This window comes from Lutra lutra, chromosome 9 (genome assembly GCF_902655055.1).
Source record: "Lutra lutra chromosome 9, mLutLut1.2, whole genome shotgun sequence".
Lineage (NCBI taxonomy): Eukaryota > Metazoa > Chordata > Mammalia > Carnivora > Mustelidae > Lutra > Lutra lutra.
In genome coordinates this window covers 80,188,164-80,211,702 of record NC_062286.1, presented here as the reverse complement: position 1 = coordinate 80,211,702, position 23,539 = coordinate 80,188,164, and the positions used below count along the sequence as shown (strand labels likewise).

The following is a 23,539-nucleotide window of genomic DNA, read 5'->3' as shown; positions in this document are numbered from 1 at the left end:
TAGTACTGAGAGGGCAAGTCAAAACAGAACAGAGAAGGGACCACTGAATTTGCATGGAGTTAGTAGTTTCAGTAGCATGGTGCAGAGGAAATGAGAGCTAGCTTGTATGATGATGATGGGAATTGTCTGTTAGAGAGGGAGCAGTTTGTAATTCAAGAGACACGATAGAGGCTAAGATCCGCAGAAAAAGTGGAAGCATTGGGCAAATAGAATCGGAGCTCAAGACCATGTCTAAATAAGACAAATAGTCTATCTGGTCACTTTTAGCACAGTGTCTAGTACATAAGAAGTACTCAAGAAATGTTACTGAATCAGTGAATAAATGAGCACATGGAAGAACAGATGGATGGCAGGTGCAGGGCTGAAGAATGAACTAGGTCAAGTTCAGAGTAAGGAAAGAACAGGGCCTTGAATTAACAGGATTTCTTCAGGGACTTTGAGATCCTGGGCTTTTTCTCTGGGAGCGGGTTGACAGATTTCAGTCTCAGATGAAGATGGGAGAAGGAATGAGGAGGCACTGTCAATGGCAGTTACCTTGGCCAACTTTCAAGGCACTGATGTCCTAAAGCAGAATGCAGGGAGCGTTCTGGGATCATCTATTTAACCTCTTTCTTTCTCTCCCAGTCTCTCCCTTTCTGGATTCAGCCTCGCATGAAAGATGAGTATGTATCTTCATGAACACAAGTGGGATAGAGGATTTAAAAAATGACAGTCCCACATTCATTTACCCATCTGGTCAGAGATCTTCATGGAACAACAGTCTTGTATAGGAGAAAGTTGTTAGAGCAGCATTACGCATGTGGGGCTTGCATCTGTTTTGGGTTTTTTTTTTTAAGATTTTATTCATTTATTTGACAGAGATCACAAGTAGGCATAGAGACAGGCAGAGAGAGGAAGGGAAGCAGGCTCCCTGCTGAGCAGAGAGCCTGATGTCAGGCTAGATCCCAGGACCCTGAGATCATGACCCCAGCCGAAGGCAGAGGCTTAACCCACTGAGCCACCCAGGCGCCCTGTTTTTTTTCTTGAGGTGCTTTGTCTTCTACTAAGATAGCAGGTGATTCCACAAACTGCACAAGTTAGGTGGTATTTGAACTGGGCTGCCCATAAAATCTTGGCGGGACTCGTATAATACCAGTGAAAGGTACTGCAGATGATGCAGCTTGTGGAAAACAACAAGCAGAGGCTGGAAGCAGGCCAGTCTTGGAATCGCAGGATCCGTGGCTGGCTCCAACCTCTTCTAAGCGTTTCATCAGGAGAAGAATTAGAATTCCTATCATCTCTCTCATCATTATCATTATCCTATCAATTCCTATCAACTCTCTTCCCAACCTGCCGTGGGAGGAACCAAGGAATCTGTAAAGGTGGAGGCAGACTGGAAGCCAGCTGTAGCGTCTGACCCACCTGCATTAACCATCCTCCGTCCCACGCCGGACTACATTCCTACATGGCCAGCAACCTGCTGACACCCTGTCGGTTCAGGTAGCCCAATCCGGACCCAAGCCGACTGTCGCCCTAGAGAAGGCAAGCAAAGGAACTGCTTCTGCCTGGCCCTTGATGGCCTTGAGCCCTTTACACGTGGAATCACCCCAGCGGTCCACACCGCCGGGCGCCGGGAAGAGGCGGGGCTCTCTGGCGCCAATGGGCGGGCAGAAGGGAGCGCGCGTGCGCCCAGAGAGTCAGGCCGGGGGCGGGGCCAAGTAAAGCGTTCAGGGGACGGGGGCTGGCGAGGTTCATGCTGGAAGCCTTCGCGTCTAAGGAAAACTGGAAACAGGGCAGTGAGGGTGAGTGAACCCTGTAACACCTGGGGTCCAGGCTTCGGCCTCTGAGGCCCGTGAGCCCAACCTAGGTAATGAGGTCGGTGGGGCAGCACTCAGGGGGGTCCGCAGTGGGGCGGGATCCCGGCGCCCCTCTTCCAGGCTCGCGGCCCCGGGGCTCATGTCGGGGGACGGCAGCGGCCTGGGTGGGGGTCGCTGCCTCGGGAAGCTCAGCCGGCTGGGAGAAGAGACTCTCTGCTGGAACAGAGGCCGCCGGGGTCTTCGAAGCCCGATGGGTCCGGCTGGGGCCAAGAAGTCCCTGCCTTCTCGGACGACCTGCACGGAGACCTGGGGCATTAATCTCTGTCGCCTGCCGGTATCCCATCTGGGGGATGGAGACAAATGGGTCCCGGGCGGGGCGAGTGGAAGGCAGGGGAAGCGGACCTCCTCTTGTATCCCCTTGCAGCCGGCGCCCAAGCCAGAATCCTGGGCGTCATACTCCCCTCCTGCGCAGCACCCCTTTACCCACTCAGTCGAATCCATCGAACAACTCTCTCAGGTATTTCCACTTCGCCCCTGGTCCACAATCTCCCTGCTGCAGCTAGCTCAGGCCCCCATTGCCCCTGGACTACCTCAGCACCCTCCTGACTTGTTCCCAGCACCTCTTGAACCCCTGTAGTTTGTAATGTACTGGAGAGCCAGAGCGAGATCTTAAAACACAGAACTGGTCGTGGCACCAGACGCCTTCCCCCATTCCCTTTCCGTCCTTCAGAGGATTCTCATTGTTCTTCCAGGCTCTAAAACAGAGCTTATATAGGCCCTTCATGAACTATCTCTTTCCTCTTTTTTCCTTACTCTAGTTCTCTTCCCCACTCCGGTCCGATGGATTAGTTCCTCTGGCCACACAAAACTCCTTATCAAATGGACCAGGAATAGTTCTGCGTATCCTAGAGTACCAGATTTCAGTTCCCGGCCAGCCTGCAGAATTATTCAGACAAGCTAATCATATCCTTCCATCTGCCACTACTGGGTCTTCAACCTTATGGAGCCTTGTTTAGTTCCTGAATTGGACCAAGTTTCTTAGAGGCTCAGATGTTGGTTACATTGTTTTCTTTCTGCCTGAAGTACTACATTTTAGTTGAAAACGTCCTTCTTGTTCTTCATGTGTTACTCCAGGTGTAGGCTGGGGTTTCTTGTGGTACTCCGCAGGTGTCTGTTTACTGGTCTCTCTCTTCTACCAGGCTGTAATCCTTGTGACAGGACCCATCTGGGTCAGTGTTCTGCCCTCAGGACCTTGTGTAGCACCAGGCTGTTAGTAGAGAGTGTGTTGGTTGAATGCATAAACGAAGCTTGGCCGCTTCATGGGCTCCCCAGATAAACATATATAGATCAAGTTATTGAATGCCCTGCTTTTCAGAACGAGTTTTCAACTCCCCTCTACCCTCCAAGCCATGTAACAATTTCTTTGGCCTAGGAACGTTGTTCTGTTGTTGCCTTCAGTCCAGGACCAAAGCGGTGGTAAATGGGAAGTATTGTTCAGATTTTTTCTTTGGCACTGATTTTGGGTACAGGATGTCTGGATATTGGTGAGTGTGGCTGCTTTGAGTTTGAATTAATTGAGGGCCACTGGCATGAGAGAAAATCTGCTAACAGCTGCCACAGTCTTTATGGGAGGAAGGCCGGCTCCAAACTCTTACATGCTGATAGGGCAAATGACACAATGGAAGGAGATGGTGGGCCATGCTGGCCAGGCCAGCCCTAGTGGGAGGGCTCCAAAAGGAAGTTACTTTTCCAGCTTGGGCCAGATCTGTAATAGGGAACAACATATCTGGATGCCAGAACCCAGTGCCCTGAATCAGATGTGAAGGTGTGCTATTCTGGGGGCAGTTTAGCTCGTTGTGACAGAGTAAGGGAGGGACAGATAAGATAGGCTCCTGGCCCTCATAGAGGGAGGGAAAGAGAACAGTTTGTGACTGTGTTGTCTGAGAGGCTGCTGACTAAGGTGGGAGGAAGAATCACTGGTGTGGCTGGAAGAATCCCCAGATGACTTGTGAAGGGGGCCTGGAAGGGAGAGGGAGGACAGATTAATGAACAGTGGGAGCAAAGACTCCGGGCCTGGAACAGGCTGCTGTTCCCAGCAGCCTGTTACACGTACCAGCCCTGTTACACTCCAGGCACTGCAAAAGACCCACCACTGAGCATGGCCTGGCACTCTCCTCCCAGGACTGAGGCTCCTCCTTGTGAGGGATGTCTCAAATATGGTTTGGGCTCGGAAGTTGCTTTCAGAAGTCTCTCCTTTGGATTCCCCCCCCAAAATCCCTTTTAAAAAATAATTTGGCCTTTATAATTTCTCCATTATATTTATATTATATATATACATCTATACATGTATATATATACATATAAAATAATTTGTGGTCTTTATAGTTTCTCAGAGAAGGCAGTGAGCCTGGGAACTGCTGGGGCTTATCTACCAGGCTGTTTGCTCACGGTCTTGAACTAAGTCATTGGAGTATGGGTGATGCAACATGTTCTTCAGGTAAAAGGGCGTTGCTTATGTTTCTTTTGGAATGTGACAGTTTAATTTGTTAGGTGACCGATTCCTTGTTTTTGTTGTAGCACGTGGAGGGAGAGTTTCTCCTCCGTGTTTGTAGATTGGGTGTAGACTGGGCTTTTCTTGTGTTCTGTTAGAAATCTGCTACCGTGAACCAAGATGGGCATGTTCAAAACCAGTGGTTCTTGGCCTTTCTTCTGCTTCTCTTGAAGAAGGGATAATGTGGACCCATAGTTATTATATTACTTATCACTTGGTTGCTTTTTGGTGTTATTTAAGTAGAACCTGTCCTTCCTTTACACACACACACAATTTGATACATGAAGCCTCCAACCATATGGTTATAGGAATTATAGGTTTTAACCTATATATGGTTTTAGGTGCTATGGGTTCATTGATCACCCAACTGTCTGACAGAGATCTCCCATAAAAAAGACTTTATGCTCTTTATGCTCAGTTACATTGATATCAAAACTTGGCAGCATATCTGTGAAGGCGGGAATCCTCCCAGCCATTAAGGACCATGGCACACAGGCTGAGAACCACCAGCCTTTTTGCCAAGCACTGTGCCTGATGCTGGGAATGTGGATTCAGTCCTTGCCCTCAGAGAGCTCAGTCCAACAAGGAGCACCTTAGGGTAATCAGGCAGTTTTCAGGGTCTCATTCACAACAGTTGTCAGACAGGACCCTTCTGAAGGGAGGCACTGGGAAGCATATGGGAAGAATGCCGAAGCCAGACTCGGAATTGAAGAAGGCTTGCTGGAGAAAGACATGTCTACTGTGCATGAGTCTACAGGGTTTGGGAGGAACTGGCTTCTCTCTCTGGTCTCTCCTGTCCCAGAACTTCCAGACAGGTGGTTAGACCAGGCTGTTCTGTGCTGGCCTGGACAGTCACTGCGAGGAGTAACTTGAGACCTTGTTTTTTCAGGTACCAGGTACAGTGGCAGTGGCCTTGCCAGGGTCTGGACAGTTTTATTTGATAAAACTGGAAATGTAGTTTCTGTTCCTGAATTATTTTCTAGAGATGAGAATTAAATGAAAGCCCCCTTTTTTATTCTATCCATACATATTGGAACAAAATTATAGGGGGTAAATTACATTAAATACATATTTGTAAAGAAAACATGTTTTTAGTAGAAACTTTAGAATTCATAGAAAAGTAAGTAGAAAAATTGGAATCACATCTCGTAATTCAGAAAATAATATTTAACAGTTTTTAGTCATTGTTTTATGTATGAAATATGCATATACTTTTTTGCTTTCAAAATTATTCTTTTCAGACTTCAGCAGTCTGCTCTTTTTTATTTAAAGTATATTAAAAATCTTTTCTTATTGTTAAGTTTGACATTGCATTATGATGTCTCTATACGGTAGTAAGATTAGATGTTGCTTTTTGGCCTTCTGGAAGTTATATCCCAGTGATGGTTGTTCCGTTAGGGAGGGGACTGTTGGAGGGGATACTGCTGAAAGGCAAAATGGGTTTGGGAAACATTCCCAAATGTTGTAGGGATGACATTCTCCCAGAGTCCCACCTTTTGGGATGGGTGCAACACAGCTACTTCTCAGCCACAGGTGCAGGGAGTGGAGGTAGCAGCAGCTTTGGAGTCAGCTCTGTGTGAGGTGGGTGCAAGGGAATGATTCCTACCTTAAGCTTTCTCTTTACTGCTATCAGTTTGGGGTGGTGGCTATAGTCGGCCCATTAGAAATCACTGGCCTTGTTACTAGCAGAATCTGCACTACCTTTTGGGAGGTGAATGTGTAGTCTTTGTGTTGGTGGGAGGTCTCTTGGCTGTCCTTTACCTTCCTTTTTGAGGTCAGTCTGTAAGTCTCCAGAAGGATTGGGAATTTCAGTTTAACACAGAGTTAGTTGAGGCCTGCTTGAGCCTTGGTGGAGAATCCTGGGAATAAAGCACTCCTGCCCTCAGGAGCTTGTAGGGGCGCTATGTCTTATTGACCATAGTTCCAGTTCTCTCCAAACTCCATGGGTACTTGATGGCCTCCTAATGTCTATGTAATTCTTCTTTCGAGAATTTTCCACAGTGGTTGGACTGCGTATGTTGCAGTCCTGGGAGATGAATGAGGTAGGGTTTAATAGTCTTTGCTCTATGTCCCTAAGTGCAGGCCTTCATGTGACCTACCTCATCGTATGACCTGCCTCATTGCTTACCTTAATGACCACATTCCTACTCCGGTCTTGCTCCACTAATTACCTTCCCTGCACTGTGCCGCTGGATGAGCCATTCTGAAACCTAGCTCTGTCTGCTCTCCCACTCATAAATCCTCTGTGGCTCCGCATTCATCCTCTAGCCTCCTTGGCCTAGCATGTGAAGCCATATCCCATATGGCCTGGTCAATCTATGTGCCCTTTGTCCACTGCTCTGCCTGCTTCATACCCTCTAGGCTCCTCCCAACTGAACCACTTGGAGTTTCTTTCCCACTTGTCTGACCTGCTTCTCGCTCACACCATTGCCTTAGTCCTTCAGTCCCCGCACGTCCAGTGCATACTCATCTGTCCAGGCCCGAAAGTATCCCCAGGTCCATCAGCCTTCCCTGATCTTTCCCTCACCCAGAGGAAATTTCTTCCTCTAAACTTTCAGTTTGATTTTTCTTTAGGACACCTCACTTTGTGCCTTTTTTAGTGTTCTCCATTAGAAACATTTTACCAAATTGTAAGCTTCTTATAGGCAGGAATAATCTTCAGATCCCTTTAAGCTCTCCTGAGTTGCTTGGCATTCTGAAGGAACTTTAGGAAATGTCATGGAGCCCTCCCACCCCCTACTTGAATGCTGGGGACTTGGAGTGCCCAAGGTCATCCCACAGTCTAGTGGCATAGCTGGCCTAGGGCCCAGTTGGACGTGTTCTCTTTTGTCTTGTTCCATTCACTGAGTTCCTTCCCCAGAAGCACACTGTGTCACGTTTTTGAAAGAACCTTAGCTCTGGTGTTTTCACACGGACCTTCTGTGTTCCCACCTCCCAGGTACTGGCGACCATGAGATCTCTGCGGCTGCTCAGAACCCCCTTCCTGTGCGGCCTGCTCTGGGCCTTTTGTGCTCCAGGTTCCAGGGCTGAGGAACCTGGGGCCAGCTTCTCCCATCCTGGCAGCGTGGGCCTGGATAAGCATACAGTGCACGACCAAGAGTACGTATTTAGCCAGGGCTGGGGTCCCAGGGCCTCCCCTCTGCAGCAGCAGCCTGTACCCAGCTGCGATGGCTCCCTCTATCCACACTTCCCTCTGTTATTTGTACAACTCCTTGACATTTTTCAAGAACGATACTCCATAGAACTCCATAGAACAATAGCCATCTGTAAATCAGGCAGTTTTTTTCCACCATTGTTTCACAGGTGGAGGATCTTGAGGCCCAGATGGGATAAACGACTTGTCTGAATTTATTCTGTCTCTCTCTCACCACAGACAGATATACAGACAACCCCCCAACACACACATGCACATTCACACTCGCGTGTGCACACACATTCTCACACACGTACACACAAGTAGTAGTGGCAGAATCCAGGACAGAACTAAGGTTTCTTGACTGACCAGACATTTTTCTTTTTTCATTGGCACATTTAAATATTGAATTATTTGTTGCAACTTTTGTCCTGGGCCCGTTAGCCTCATACATTATTTGTTATCCTTAAATTGGCTCAAAACCATTTTTTTAATTGCTAGCCCCCAAAGTGTTAATGCAGCATTATAACAATAAAGAAGGAAAAACACCTGTAATCTTGCCAGCTTAACAGGGAAACTGTTTGACTTTTCCCCTTCTCCTTTCATGGCCTTGCCTGTGTCTATCATCCTTGAGTGTGCTCTGCCACTCTTTTTATTTGTTTTTCTGGGAATGGTGAGCTTTAGGATCTGGAACTTTTCAGTCCTTAAGGTTTTGGCATGATCCCAGGGTTGTCTCCAAGTGGTCTAACTATTGGTTTTTAGGCATATCATGGAGCATCTAGAAGGTGTCATCAACAAACCAGAAGCAGAGATGTCCCCACAAGAACTGCAGCTCCATTATTTCAAAATGCATGATTATGACGGCAATAATTTGCTTGATGGCCTAGAACTCTCCACAGCCATCACTCACGTCCATAAGGAGGTAGGTCAGCTGTGACTCAGTGGACAGCGTCTTGGAAAGCCTCTCTCCCCTCCCCCCCGCCCCGGCAGTTCAGTCCCCAGTCTTGAAGACCTGTGCTGTCCTTGTACAACAGTATTGCTGCGTCTCCTTTTTCTGCTCACCACTCCATTCTGCCTCTTCCTGTTCGGAGCCCCTTCGCGCAAAGGGTGACCTACAGAGGCAGAAGCCCCAGGGCCTTGTATCTCTGACAAGGGCTACAGGCGTTTCTGCTGCACCCCAGAGTTTGAGAACCAGTGCCTGAAAGGCAGACCACATTAAAACGCAGAGGAGGGGAAAAGTTGTTTTATTTGAGAAAGTGGCAAACCAGGGGCCCAAGGGGTCGAGGGACTCAGCAGTAATTGAGGGTTTGTGTGATATTACACAGTTCTCCATACAAAGCCATTTACAGAGCACTTTCAAGTGGGTTAGAGAGCTCGTTTGATCTTTGCAACAGCCTGTGAGTCGGCAGGGCGGGCACTGTTATTCCCCCAGCTTAGAGGCGTTACGTCTCTAGGTCAAGTGTCTGTCCTGCTCTGCCGCACTGCAGTGTATAGAGAGGAGGAGAGGCAGAGCTGGGGATGTGAGTGTGCTCCTGTTGGCTGCCAGGAGAGCAGATTTGGGTTTGCTATGAAGGCAGTGGGGAGCACAAATGGCTCTGTGTGGCAGAATGGCAGTGTCACGGGAAGATCGTTGGCTGAGGGAGGCAGACTGTTGGATGTTGGGAGAGACTCACATCAGGGAGAGAACCTGGGATTCAGCAGTCCTGGCAGGCCAGGCTGGTGGTGGCTGTAGGAGAGCAAAGAGTGCACACAGGAGAGGTGGCAAAGGAAGAGTCCGCCAAGGACATGAACAGTGTTAGCTTCGCACTCGGCACAGCGCCCCCTGCTGTACCTGCTTCTGGAGCAGGGTCAGGCCCTTCACCTCAAAGATTGTAACAGGTTCTCCTGGTCAGCAGCACCTTCCTCTTCTTGTTCTGACCCCAAGATGCCGTCCAGAACAGACTGCTTGCACTTTTCAAGGGCGTGCTATGCCCAGAGCTGACCCTTGGGAGATCCCGGGTTGTGAGTTTGTGGGTTTGTGGGAATTAGGAACCTCATAATTCTGTGTAAGCCAGACCTAGGTTTCTACAGCGAATGTGTATTACTTTTGTAATTAGAAAAGAATGAAAAGTAATTATTACAACAAATAAGCAAGGGCCTGCTTTGATTGCATCTTTCTGTTTTGTTTTGTTTTGTTTTTTAAAGATTTTATTTATTCATTTGACAGACAGAGATCACTAGTAGGCAGAGAGGCAGGGGGGTGGGGTGGGATGAAAGCAGGCTCCCCGCCTAGCAGAGATCCCGATGCAGGGCTGGATCCCAGGACCATGAGATCATGACCTGAGCCAAAGGCAGAGGCCTTAGCCCACTGAGCCACCCAGGCACCCCAGCATCTTTCTTTTTAACTGGCAAATAGAAATCTAAATTCGATTGCTGTGAATTGACTATCTGATGCATGGTTGTGGATTCTCAGAAGCAGCCACATGCTACACTGAAGGAGCTTTTGGATACGTGAGCACAGACATTTTAGACATTAGCTAAACACTTCCAGTAAAATGTGCGACTCATCATTGTCTAATTTGTATTTTGTAGGAAGGGAATGAACAGGCCCCACCAATGAGTGAAGCTGAACTGATTAACTTAATAGATGGTGTTCTGAGAGACGATGACAAGAACAATGATGGATATATTGACTATGCTGAATTTGCAAAATCACTGCAGTAGGCACTGTTTGGCCATCTAGTTACATGCAAATGTGACCCATTACAATGTGATCGAACACTTTTGGTAATGCAAAATAACTCATTTCCAACTATTGCTACAGTCTTTTGGTAAAAACCTGTAGCAGTTTATTACACTGGGGTGAGAAAGAGGGATCAAGGGCAATATAAGAGAAATGGACATATGCAGCAGTCCCGTACTGTTCAGTCTCTTACTGGACAAGGGCTTGATTAAAGAATTCTCTTAAGAATATTGGCTAATTGGAGCGTAGTACTCAGGAACTTAACTGTAGAATACTGCTAGTCTCTTGGTTTTCATTCAGGCTACCTGAAAAGTAAGACAAGCTTTGCCAAGTGGACACACTTTTCAGTAACAGTGAAGGAATAGCATAAATGCCAAATGTTTCCCCTGGTGGAACCTGTCTCTTCAGGTAAATGTCGTCAGTATTCTGCAAAGTGTCCCTGTCCCCCATCCACATCCATCTGTCCATCACCGTCCATCCCCCCCCCACCATGATGACGTGCCCCTGGGCAAGGGAGTATTAGGCTATTTTAAAGCCACTGTATAAGAAGGATACCAGATCCTGAATTCAGCAAGCCTTAGCATCTAAATTCTGTATCTTCTGGCACTTTGGAAGGGATACACCATTGACCTACATGATTAACATTTTTTAGTTTTTCAATATTTTGTAGAACTACTGCCACATCCTTTCTTTTATGTCTTCTTCAGCTTAGGAGAGACCTTGAAGTTAAACATGTTTTTTATTCTAATCATTAGCAAATGTTTTAGCTTTCTTAATATTTGTATTTAACCCTTGTTTTGAGGGTTTGTTTTTGAAGTTTAGAAACTATATGGAAAAAAAAAAAAAAAAAGAAACTATATGGAATACAAGGACTGTATCCCTCCTGCTTGGTGCAGCGGGGGATAAAGCTACTATCTGGTCTTGCCTAAGTGAGGAGTGAGATCACCAAGCTCCAATTGCTACAAGCTCTATTTAGAAGGAATGGCGTTTAAATTACCTCTTCTAGCTTAAATATGTGAATTCTTTCAGATCAGGAAAGATTAGAAAAAGAAGCCTAAAAACTCTTAACAGTGTGAATCTCAATAATGGTTGAAAATGAGAAGCAGCAGCAAATTGTAATTTGGTTTATGGGATGTGATAGTGTGCCGGGATGGAAAACCCAAAATGATGGTTGAATGGGGGGAAAAAACTGCATAGGATTTGCTGAAAGACACATAGAGACTTATTTTCTTTATTAAAGTATTCTTATAAGAAAACATATGTATTTGTAAAAATGGTTTCCTGTGTCAAGTATTTGTGCAATCAGAGCTGAATTGTAAACTATTCTTGTAATACCTAGTTATTTTGAAAGATTTATATAATGAATCCTGGATATATGACCAATAAAACTGATGAAACAACATAAAGAGCAGTTGATTTTGTCCACACAGGGGTCTTCTCCCACATGAAGGTTTTGTTTAATACAGATGTTTACATCTACCTGTCCTATCACAGGCCCTATGACCCTCCTGGCTGTGCCCTGTTCCTTTTGGCTGGGGTAGATTCCCAGTAATCAGTCACTTTCTCCTTTGATGCATTTTTTTCTTTTGAATGAAATCACTTTTTGGACCTTTTTTCCCTGGCCATGTTCAGATTATGATAGCATTGTCTAGCTTAGGAAAATACTGTGTTTTCTCCTGGAGTCTGGCAACAGTTTTTTCTTTGCCAGAAAATTTAATTACGTAGCATTTTTGAAAGTCTCCCAGGCCCAAGCAAAAAGTACAGTCTCCCCCGGCGTTTTGGGAATAACACTTTGTTCTGCCATTTGAAAAGGAAAGAAGGAAAGAAAGAGGGTGGGAGGGAAGAAGGGAGGATAGGAAGGAAGATAGTTAACCATTGCTTTATTTCTCCCTTACCCCCCAAGATCCTTGGATCTTGCACTGGTCCTTCCTCATCCAGAGCTGCCCCTCTGGGTGGATCTAATGAGGGGCTCACAGTTGGGAGAACCTCATACTGTTGGCAGCTAGGAAGGGACTGAGACAGCTGGGGAGGCAGAGAAGCAGATCCTCAGAAGGCAGTCACCCCCATTAAATAGACAAGACAGAGATCTCCTTCCTCCTCCACAGCTAGTTTCTCTGTAGTTATTTCATTCTGGCCTTTGTGGTCCTGTTTAACAAATGTCCCTGGTGGGAGGAGCCTGTGATATTAGAGACACAGAGACCTTCTTCGCATAATCCCTCCCTCTTGACCTCTTCTCTCCTACACAATACCTTGGCCTTCTCTTAGCCTACTTTACGGATTTTTCAGAATGTATCAGGAACAGCTCTGTACTTTCGTTTCCTTATCCCTAAAATGGAGATAAGTCTACCCAAGAGAGGCGGCCTTATATAAGCATAAATTTTGGACTGAGGCAGACCCCAGATAGACTCCTAGACTCCTAGGCCTGCTACTCCCCAGCCATGAAGTTAAAATTTAGTTTCATACACACATACACACACACACACACACACACACAATAAGAGAGGTTAAGAGGATTAACAAAGTGAGAGAAAATGTAGAAAGTGTCTAGTAAGTGCCTGACACTGAAGAGTACTAAACACTGAGTCATTCTTCACTCTGGCTGGAGAGCCTGGGCCCCTTCCTCATTGCAGTGGGGGCTGGAGGGGCTGTGAAGGGATTGAGGACTCCTCAGGGGCAGGGGCTGAAAGATCTCTGCTTAGGTTACTCTGCTTAGGTTACTCCATCATGGATGTCAATCCATTTGTCTGTTGAGGAACTACAGAACATGTTAGGATGTTCTACTATGTGGTGTTAAAATTACATGTTATATCTGTGTGTGCATAAAGTCTTTAACATACTCTTATTTCTTAAGGAAATTAAAGTGCTGCGTTTTGAATGATCTGAAGCCTTAGTAAGTATTGCTAAATTGCTCTCCAGAAGAGTTGTACTAATTAATACTTCATCTTTGTTGTAAGTGAAGAACCTATTTCCTTTAGCTAGACCCACAGCATAACCTGACAAGCTTCCCTAAACACAGAGGTATGAGACATTAGTACTTTTAATTTTTGGCTAGTCCTGCATTTGTTCATTTGTTGATTCATTCACTGAGTGTTTATTGTATATTTGCCATGTAACCTCTCCGGTCTAGATTCTGGATTTTAATTCCTTCTAGGGAGGAGAAAGAAAAAAGCTTTTTGTCATATTCCAGATTCCCCTGAAGATGTTATCATCAGAGGACACAAATATTTTTCCATAGCATCTCCAATAAGAACAAGGGCTAAATCACATTTTTACCTCAAGAGGAAATCCATTTATCAAGGACCCAACCAAGGATCTAACATTTCAACTATGGAATTAGTAGCAGAAACTATGAACGTTATGTCTCAACTTTTGGATGTCAAAACTAACAAAACCCAGGACTTCTCCTTTTGGGAAGATGGAATAGATAGACTTCTCTCTATTTCTGTAATGAAGTATGACAAAACCCTGGGAAATTATATATAAAGCAAACATAAGGACTCTGAAAGGTGGAGAGAACAAGGCAGACTGGTTAGGGACATTGGCATGTGAGCAAATACATGGTGGTGAGTGCTGTCTTGTGTTTGTTTTTTTGTTTTTTGCCAAATATATCCCAGACTTGGAGCTAAGGAAGCTGGCAACCCAGGAATTCCAAAAGGAGTATACATAAAAAAGTCCCAACAAAAACCTGCTCTCTAGCCAGGGAATGAAGAAAAGGGCAATCTCACAAGACAAAACTTTCAGACAAAAACTGCTCTATTCCAGCCAAGTGCTACAGGAAAGGTGGTGGCCCTGCCAGCAGGGTAGGCTGTAATGAAGTGTTATCCTCCTTCCTATATCTGAGGCGATGCCAGAGGAGGCCAGGTAGGGAGGGAGTGGGACCTTCATTCCTCCCACTCCCTGGGCAGTAACACAGCCGCTCTCTTGCCCACAGGGTCAGTGGAGCACACATATGGAACCTGGCCCTGGAATCCCACCTCCAACTGGCTGGAGTGAGACTCCCCTCCCCTTTTCTGCTCTGTGTCTGAGGAGGCCTGGTGGAGGGTCAGGACTTTCACCATCCAGTGATAACAACACCACCTCTATCTCTGAGTCAGTAGAGACCCCGTGGGGAATCCAAACTCCTGACCACCCCCCCAGCAGTAAGGAGATGCTGCTGGCCTCATGTATTGATGGAGGCTGAGTGAGGAGTAGACTTTTCCCTTCACCTGTCAGGAAGCAGGCAGCATCTGCCCTTCCCCTGCCACAGCGGTGTCATGGAAAATCAGTTAAAACAGGTTTAAATAAGATCCAGTCTCATTATATAATACAAAAATGCCCAAGTGTTGATTGAAAATCGCTTATCATACCAAGAGCCAGGAAGATCTCAAACCGAAGGAGAGAAGATGCCAGCACTCACAGCAGGTGTTAGAATTATCTGATGAGGGTTTGAAAGCAGTCATGACAAAAAATACTTAAATGAACAATTAGGAATGTGAAACCAATGAAAAAAACCAAGTCTCAACAAAGAAACAGAAGATATAAAGGGTAGCCAAATGGAAATTTGGGAACTAAAATGTAATAACCACAATAGAAACCTCAACAGCAGAATGGAGGGCATAGAAGAAAGAGCAGTGGACCGGAAGACAGAACAATCTATGCTACCCAATCTGACCAACCCAGAGAAAAGAGCCTCCCCAACAAAAATAAAAAAATGCATGGACTTCAGGGACCTGTGGGACCACAACAAAAGACTTTACGTTCTTCCTTGTCATCAGCCCCAGAAGAAGAGGAAGGAGGTTGGAGCTGAAGAAGTACTCAGAGAAAAAATGGCTGAAAACTTTGTAGATTTGAGAAAAGACAAGAATCTAGAGATGCATGAGCTGAGCAAGCCCCAAGAAGAATAAGCCCAAGGAAACCTACTGAGACTCATCATAGTCAAACTTCTGAAAACTAAAGACAAAAAAAACCCCCCAAAAACAAAAAACTCAAAAGCAGTGAGAGAGAAACAACAGCTTACCTATAAGGGAAAACAGCTTGAATGATGGCATATTTCCCATCAGAACCCATGGGTGCCAGAAAGAAGGGGTTCAGTAATTTTCAAGTACCAAAGGAAAGAATTCTCCATCCAGTATTCTAGATCTTGTGATAATATCCTTTAAGAATGAAGTGGGGGTGGCACCTTGGTGGCTCAGTGGGTTAAAGCCTCTGCCTTAGGCTCAGGTCATGATCTCAGGACCCTGGGATCGAGCCCCACATCAGGCTCTCTGCTCAGCAGGGAGCCTGCTTTCCCCTCTCTCCTCTCCCTGCCTCTCTGCCTACTTGTGATCCCTCTCTGTCAAATAAATAAAAATAAAATCTTAAAAAAAAAAAAGAAAGAAAAGAATGAAGGGGAAATCAAGATAAATTCTCAAAGGAAAACAAAGAACATTTGTCACCAGCAGACCTGCCCTATTAGAATGGCTAAGGAAGTTTTTTAAACAGAAAGGACACAGTAAAAGAAGGAAGTTTTAGAACATCAGAGACGAAGGAAGATCATGGAAAACAAAAATATGTATACATACAATCAACTTCTCTCAAATTTTGTAAATTGTGCTTAATAGTTAAAGCAAAAATTACAACACAGTCTGATGTTCGAAATTTATGTGATGTGGAGAAGATATTTAAGACAATTATATTGCAAATGGAGGAGGGTAGAATAATAGAAAAGCAAGTTTTCTGTACTTCACTTGAACTAGTAAACTTTATGGAACAGCCAACGTGGAAAACAGTTTGGCAGCTTCTTTAAAAAACTGTGTAGCTGGGGCACCTGGGTGGCTCAGTGGGTTAAGCCTCTGCCTTCGGCTCAGGTCATGATCTCAGGGTCCTGGGATCGAACCCCGCATTGGGCTCTCTGCTCAGCAGTGAGCCTGCTTCCCCCTCTCTCTGCCTGCCTCTCTGCCTACTTGTGATTTCTCTCTCTCTCTCTCTCTCTCTGTCAAATAAATAAATAAAATCTTTAAAAAAAAAAAAAAAAAACTGTGTAGCTACCATATGAATCAGCAGTTGCATTCCTGGGCATTTATGTTTGCACATAACCCCGCACTCAGGGGCTCATAGCCGCTTTATGTATAATAGCCGCAAATTAGAAACAACCCAGATGTCCTTCGACAGGTGAACTGTTAAACAGGCTGCGGGACATTCGTCCCATGGATGCTCCACCCAGCAACTCAAAGGAGCAAATTGTTGATCATGAGCAACCACCTGGAAGCCTGCAGAGAGTTATGCTGAGTGAGGATTCCTGAAGTGACAAAATCATAGGAACGGATTAAGGAGGAGGTGGGACCAGGTGAGAAGTGGGTGTGGCTATAAAAGGGCAACATGAGACATCCTTGTGGTGAAACGGTCTGTTTTCTTGGCTAAATCAGTGATGATATCCTGGTTAGGATACTGCATTATGGTTTGGGAAAATGCTACCATTGAAGGGTGGGAACTGGGTCAAGGGTGCACAGGAGCTCGTTCTCTCTCTCTCCTTTTTTTACAACTGCACGTGAATTATCTACAATTATCTCAAGATAAAATCTTCAAGAAATAGTATTGAAAGACACGGACTTCTCAACACCAAAGTGGCCATTTTGAACTTGGGACCCCAGGGACTGTGTTGAAACAGGCCTGTTGCTTAGTGTGTGAGCCCCGGGGCTGTGTTGGCAGCGCTCATGATTACAGTCTTCTTTCGGGAGCTTTCAGAGAATTTGCTTTGCGCTGCCAGAGTTGAAAGGAAACACTGCACTGGGCATTCTCTGTCCATGAATTTCTAATTGCTTTCCCACTGGGTGGCTGGGGAAGGACAAGCAGGTCTTGACTGCCAAGGCTAAAACACCCTGCTGTCCAGTGAGGGGAGAGAAAGTGTGAAGAGGTCCTTGTGTCCTGGGGGAGTGTGGTAGCGGGGTGGCCTTAGTGGAGGCTGAACTGAAGCAGGCTCAGTGCCCTTGTCCCTAGCTGTAGTACAGCCAAAGACAGTGGAGTGATGGGAGGTGTGGCCATCGTTGTGAATCTGAGAGAAGAGATACAGCAGGGGTCCAAACTGAGATCTGGGGGAGTAGCCTTGAACTTCATAGATGTTAAAGAATCAGAATGCAGGAAATAGGGAGGACTTCTCTATGAGGCAGGCTTTGGTGTCTATAGCCAAGTTCTTGGGCTGTGGGGTAGGAGGTGGGAATAAGGTGACCATATCTGAAGGGACAGGAGTGCTAAGCAACCCCAGGGGAAGGAAGGTCGACTGTACCTGCCACCCCAGCTCAGCAAGTCAGAACCTGCTCTTTAATGGAATCCTGGTGATCTGTGTGCTCATTCAAATTGGAGAAGCACTGCTTTGGAGAGAAGGTGCCAGACACCTAGTGGGAAGAGATCTGAGCTGCCCAGTTCCTGCTGCTCTGAGAAAGGGTGGTTTTACTCTTCTTGGAATTCCAATAGCCTCTCATTGAATTGCCTTTTTCTACGTCTGGCCAACTTGGTTTCTATGTCGTTTATAACCAAGAGAATCTTACTAATGCGTGGGGCAAGCCGGAGGGACAACCATCCCCTTGCCCACCCTGCCCAAAGAATCAGCCAGTTTGCCTTGCCCACTGAATTCTGTCAGCATAGGGTCAGTCCTCTGTGTTTGTAGATGCTTTGAGTCTTGTTCAGTGGAATTCCTCCCGAAATGAAAATGTTTTCCGTCATTTATCTTTCAGTATCAAGGATTTTCTCAGATTCTTTCCAAAGGGACAGTTTGCTGGGCTGAACATAGAAATCATAGAAACCCTCCCATGTTTACACTTCGGCAAAGCCTGGCTCTGTTTCCCCGGACAGGGAGAGTACTGAAATTTCTCTGTGGGGCTCCTTTTAGTAAAATGCAAAGAAGACATCTATCTCTTCTCCAAGGAGCCCTTTCTGGCTAGTCCAGCTCATGGTCACCTGTCCCTTCTCTGAGCCTCTACTGCAGTGGTCCTTGACCTTTTGTATGCCACGGACTCCTTTACAGAATAAGGTTTTCATATGCATAAGATAAAAAACAAAGCATTTTTTAGAAGTTTATATTTTAATTGTCCAGGGCTCATCACGTCACATGCCCTTTATCCCCATCACCTATTTCACCCATCCCCTCCCCCACCTCCCTTCTGGTAACCCTTGCTTTGTTCTCTATAGTTAAGAGTCTGTTTCTTGGTTTTCTCTCTCTTTCCCCTTTGCTCATTTGTTTTGTTTCTTAAATTCCACATGAGTGAAACCATATGGTATTTGTCTTTGACTTATTTCTTACCATAGCTCCATCCATGTTGTTGCAAATGGCAAGACTTCATTTTTTGTTAAGATTTTACTTATCTATTTGATAGAGTGAGAGAGAGCACTTGAGTGGGGTAAAGGGCAGAGGGAGAAGCAAACTCCCCACTGAGCAGGCAGCCCGATATGGGGCTTGACCCTGACTCCAGGATCATGACCCAAGCTGAAGGCAGACATCTAACAGACTGAGCCACCCAGGTGTCCCAAGATTCCATTCTTTTTCGTGGCTGTGTAATATTCCATTGCATAATGTATACCACATCTTCTCTATCCATTCATATCAGTGGATACTTGGGCTGCTTCCATAATGTGGGTATTGTAAATAATCCTGCTATAAATATAAGGCTGCATGTATCCCTTTATATTAGTGTTTTTGTGTTCTTTGGGTAAATACCCAGTGGTGGGATTTCTGTATCATAAGGTAGTTCTATTTTTAACTTTTTGAGGAACCCCCATGCTGTTTTCCACAGTGGCTGCACCAGTTTGCATTCCCACCAACAGTGCACGAGGGCTTCCTTCTTCTCCACATCCTCGCCAAGCCAATACCTGTTGTTTCTTGTGTTGTTGATTTTAGCCATTCTGACGGGTATGAGCTGATATCTCAGTGTAGTTTTGACATTTCCCTGTGATGAGTAATGGTGAACAAACATCTTTTCATGGGTCTTCTTTGGAAAAATGTCTATTCATGTCTTCTGCCCATTTTTAATTGGATTATTTTTTGGGGGGGTGTTGAGTTTTATAAATTCTTCATGTATTTTGGATACTAACCCTTTATCAGGTATGTCATTTGCAAATATGTTCTCCCATTCTGTAGGTTGCTTTTTAGTTTTATTGATGATTTCCTTCACTGTGCAGAAGCTTTTTATTTTAATGTAGTCCTAATAGTTTATTGGGGTTTTCTTGGGGGTGGGGGGTGGGGGTTGCTTGACCTATCTAGGAAAAAGTTGCTGTGGCCAATGTCAGGGAAATTACCGCCTGTGTTCTTTTCTAGGATTTTTATGGTTTCAGGTCTCACATTTAGGTCTTTCATCCCTTTTGAATTTATGTTTGTGTATGGTGTAAGAAAGTAGTCTAGTTTCATTCTTTTGCTTGTAGCTGTCCAGTTTTCCTAATGTCATTTGTTGCAGAGACTGTCTTTTTCCCATTGGGTATTCTTTCCTGCCTTCTCAAAAAATGAATTGACCATGTAATAGGGTGTTTATTTCTGGGTTTTCTATTCTGTTCCATTGATCTATGTGTTTATTGTTATGCCAGTACCATACTGTCTTAATGACTACAACTTTGAAATATAACCGGAAGCCCAGAATTGTGATGCCTCCAGCTTTGCTTTTCTTTTTCAAGATTGCTTTGGCTATTTGGGGTCTTTTGTCATTCCATACAAATTTTAAGATTGTTTTTTCTAGTCCTATGAAAAACATGCTGGTGGTGTCTTGATAGAGATTGCAATAACATGTAGGTTGCTTTGCATAGTAGACATCTGAACAGTATTAGTTCTTCCAATCCACAAACAAAAATGTCTTTCCCTTTCTTTGTGTTGTCTTCAATTTCCTTCATCAGTGAAAAAAACAAAGCATTTGTAAGAAGCCAGTTATACTGAAATACAAATACCAAAATATTTTAAAAGGTGAGCAATTTAGGGGCACCTGGGTGGCTCAGTGGGTTAAAGCTTCTGCCTTTGGCTCAGGATCCTGGGATGGAGCCCCACATCAGGCTCTCTCCTCAGCGGGAAGCCTGCTTCCCCCTCTCTGCCTGCCTCTCTGCCTACTTGTGATCTCTCTGTCAAATAAATAAATACATTTTTAAAAAGGTGAGCGATTTAGTAATTATATGCTTTTTAATTAAGAGGTCTAATAATCACCATAATTTCAAAGTAGTGATGAATAAATAATTTGAGGTATCTGCAACAATTGTACTGTGATAGGAAAACATTTTATAATTTCTATGAAATAATGAAGTCACAGGTTCTGCTACTAACCTTCACGTTTGTTGCTTGACTCATAATCGAAGAAAATGCTGAAGTTACATTAAAATCAAGCTGTAATTTTTTCCCACTCAAATTCATGGATCCCCTGAAGTGTGTCTAGGAACGGTCCGTGGACCTGAGGTTAAGAGTCCTTGCCCTAGGGAGTACGAGGTCAGTAATATGCAATAAATTCATTATAACCACTGAAGTAACAAGTGTTTTTAAAACCACAAGCCAAACAGGTGCATATGAAGTGACATTCCAGTCCCCTGCCCTCCACCAGAGTCTGCTCCTCTTCACCAGGATATTGTTTTGGCAATGGACCAGAGTATTATCTTCTCTTATCCCCTATACTACTAGCCCCACTCCAGTGCACGGCAGGAAGGAATACTCGATCAGCATTTGTTGACTCTGTCTGTAATGACTCTTTGAATGCCAATATTTGATGATTCTGAGATTTTTATTATCACCTGACACAATGAACCACTAGATGGCAGCAGCGTTCCACAGACTGTCCTTTCCCTGCCCTCAGTATCCCATCCAGGGGCTGTTTATTTTTTGAAGGCTCAATTCTGTTTCAGGCCTGGAAAATTCAAGCTCACTCCCCTTCCCGTTTCCTCCCACCCCCACGGACTTCCCGGACAGGATTATCACTATGATTTTGTTCCTCCAGTAAGGAGGAATGGGTAGTTAGTTACAGAGATTGTTCAAAGGGACGTGCAAAATGATCTGACTGGTCTGCCTGGGAAATTTGATCCCTCCCTGCATTTACAGAGCACCTACTATGTGTCAGACTTAATGCTACGCTTCACTTACATGAATCCACTGCCCCTGTCACAGGTGCAAGACTACATGTTGAGAATGGAGGGGAAGAGCAGCCGGGTCTTTGGGGGAGTGGAAAGGTTTAGGGCTGCAACAGAGAAGTGTTGCTGGTATGAAGAGTAATGTTCTCCCTGAGCTATTCCCTCCACCCGGAACATTTAAGTTACAACAGACTCTGTGATCGCAGTGAAGCTAAAATTTGTATGTGGATGAAACCCAAAGGCAACACACACACATGAAATCAGAAGTTGGGGTGCGATTAAAGAATGATGCTCTATAGGAAATGTTCTTTATAGAAACTCCTCTGTCAATTGCCATTACAGAACCACATAAAAATGTTAAGAAAATAATTGATGATGCTAGTAAGAAGTAGACCTTAAGCTAGCCCTTGAATATATTACCCATGCTTTTGGTAGACGAATCAGGTTTGGTGAGACCTTATAGCAGGTCGTGTTTGGGTCGCTGAAACTGGCAGGAACACACAGGGCTTCTGTGTAGACTCAACCACGTTTGCTTCAAGGTGGAACAACAGCCGTTTAATCTTCAAATGCAAGAGGCAGGCTGACTGACCTCAGAGTGGCAGAGCTGAATCACAGGGTCCCTTTAATTGGATGGCACCCTCCCTTAGTTCCACGGGATCCTGGGCAGAAAGATGGGCTGCTCCTCTTCCTATCTCCCTGTATCGCATGGCCACCAGAAGACCCCCCGCAGAACACTTACACGCAACAATGACAAAAACACACATGCGTGCACACTGTAAACAACAGCAAAACCGGTCCAAAGAAGTGAGATCTTGCAATGAGTAAAACCGGCGTAGACTGAGCTACTTTGGGGAAAGGCAGGATCAAGCTGGCCCCAAGCCGTGGAAGAGATGCCCAGGAAGAGGAGGGGCTGTGGTGGCGCTGGCGACCCAGTAAACTCTGAACGGGTCAAGGCAGTATGTGCCTTCACTTTGGTAAGGTAACCTCGGCTTTTTCAACTTCTGTGCTCCTGTGCTTTCTTCTCCCGGTACAAATGCCGTCCGAAGCATCCCCACCTCCCACGCTCTTATTATGATGGCTCTCCAGAGAGGCAAGGCTGCCCAAGGTGGTAGCCACAGAGAGTAGGGGAGACGGCGGTGCGTGGAGAGGCATGGGAGTTGATGAGACACAAGTGGGTTTGGGAAACAGAGTGGATTGAAAGAATCAAACCCTCAGGGAGGGGTGAGGGGAACTCTGCCAGAGCCTTGCACCCTGGAGTTTACATCCTCACGTTAATCCTAAAGGCTTTATTCCAGCAAGCCCTCCAGGATGTTACCAAAACTCAGAAAGTCTAAGAAAGCTGAAACCCCAACAGAAGTGAGAAAACTGTGCTTTTAAAAAATATAATCTGTGGGACATGTGGGTGGCTCAGTTGGTTAGGCGGCTGCGTTCAGCTCAGGTCACGATCCCAGGGTTCTGGGATCAAGTCCCACAACAGGCTCCTTGCTCAGCAGGGAGGCTGCTTCTCCCTCTCCCTCTGCCTGCCACTCCACCTGCTTGTGCCCTCTTGTTTGCTCTCTCAAAGAACATCTTTTTTGAAAAATGTACATTTTCATATTTTAAAATAATTTGGCAACAGTTTTTCTTTCTTGATGGTAAATGAAATATTGGTGTGGCTTGCAATCAGTGGAATCTTAGATTCGGTGAAAACAGATAATCATAAAGATAGAGCCATGAGCTCACCACCGTGATCCAGCCCCTACACGGACACCCAGGCCAGAATCCTAGTCCAGGTCACAGGGGATAACTGTCCTTTCTCTCCTCAGATACGGGGGCTCCCACTGCCTTTGGGAGACAGGCGTGGGAGGGGGCCTTGGGGTGACTGGACTGATCACCTTCTTAGCAGCTGAGGGCTGGGTGGTCTCCAAACTCCAGGGCACATCCAGGTACGTGTTTAGAATGCAGGTTTTCAGGGCCTGCCCCGGAGGGTCTGGTTGGGTGGGTGTAGGAGTGGGGCCCCAGCTGACTCAGCCAGCCCTGGTTCCTCCTGGTGCCAGGGGACTCTGCTTATGGGCAGCATGTCTGTCGTGGGTTCAGGAAATGATCCTCACCCGAAACTTGGAAACCCGAGTTTGCTTCCGGATGCTATTGGTCAGGTAGTGGGCTGAAGCTGGCTAATCCTGGTTCATGTGAAATTAGTCATAAGTTTCCATGTAGATAATTAACATTGAATAGTAAGGATACTATTAAACAACTTCATATAACTCTCTACAGTTTAACAAACTGTATTTAACGTGGCATAACCTCACAAGGCAGAC

The 23,539-nt window shown here is 45.5% G+C and overlaps 1 protein-coding gene across 2 annotated transcripts; it reads left to right on the top strand.

Moving 5' to 3' along the window:
- The first annotated feature begins 957 nt into the window (after positions 1-957).
- Positions 958-11,602, top strand: MCFD2 (multiple coagulation factor deficiency 2, ER cargo receptor complex subunit). Of its 2 annotated transcripts, none has more exons than XM_047745519.1 (4): positions 958-1,005; positions 7,286-7,446; positions 8,243-8,402; positions 10,052-11,602. In XM_047745519.1, exons 2-4 carry the CDS (start codon positions 7,298-7,300, stop codon positions 10,181-10,183), a joined length of 441 nt encoding a protein of 146 aa, XP_047601475.1. In that variant the 5' UTR covers positions 958-1,005; positions 7,286-7,297; the 3' UTR covers positions 10,184-11,602. The 2 variants fall into 2 exon arrangements, with proteins under 2 accessions (XP_047601475.1, XP_047601474.1); XM_047745518.1 differs by lacking the exon at positions 958-1,005 and adding an exon at positions 1,718-1,846.
- Positions 11,603-23,539: the final 11,937 nt, after the last annotated feature.

Coding starts and splice junctions, on each gene's coding strand:
- MCFD2 (XM_047745519.1), top strand. CDS start 7,298: ATGAGATCTCTGCGGCTGCTCAGAACCCCCTTCCTGTGCGGCCTGCTC. Junction 7,447..8,242: donor CATACAGTGCACGACCAAGA/GTACGTATTTAG, acceptor ATTGGTTTTTAG/GCATATCATGGAGCATCTAG. Junction 8,403..10,051: donor TCACTCACGTCCATAAGGAG/GTAGGTCAGCTG, acceptor TGTATTTTGTAG/GAAGGGAATGAACAGGCCCC.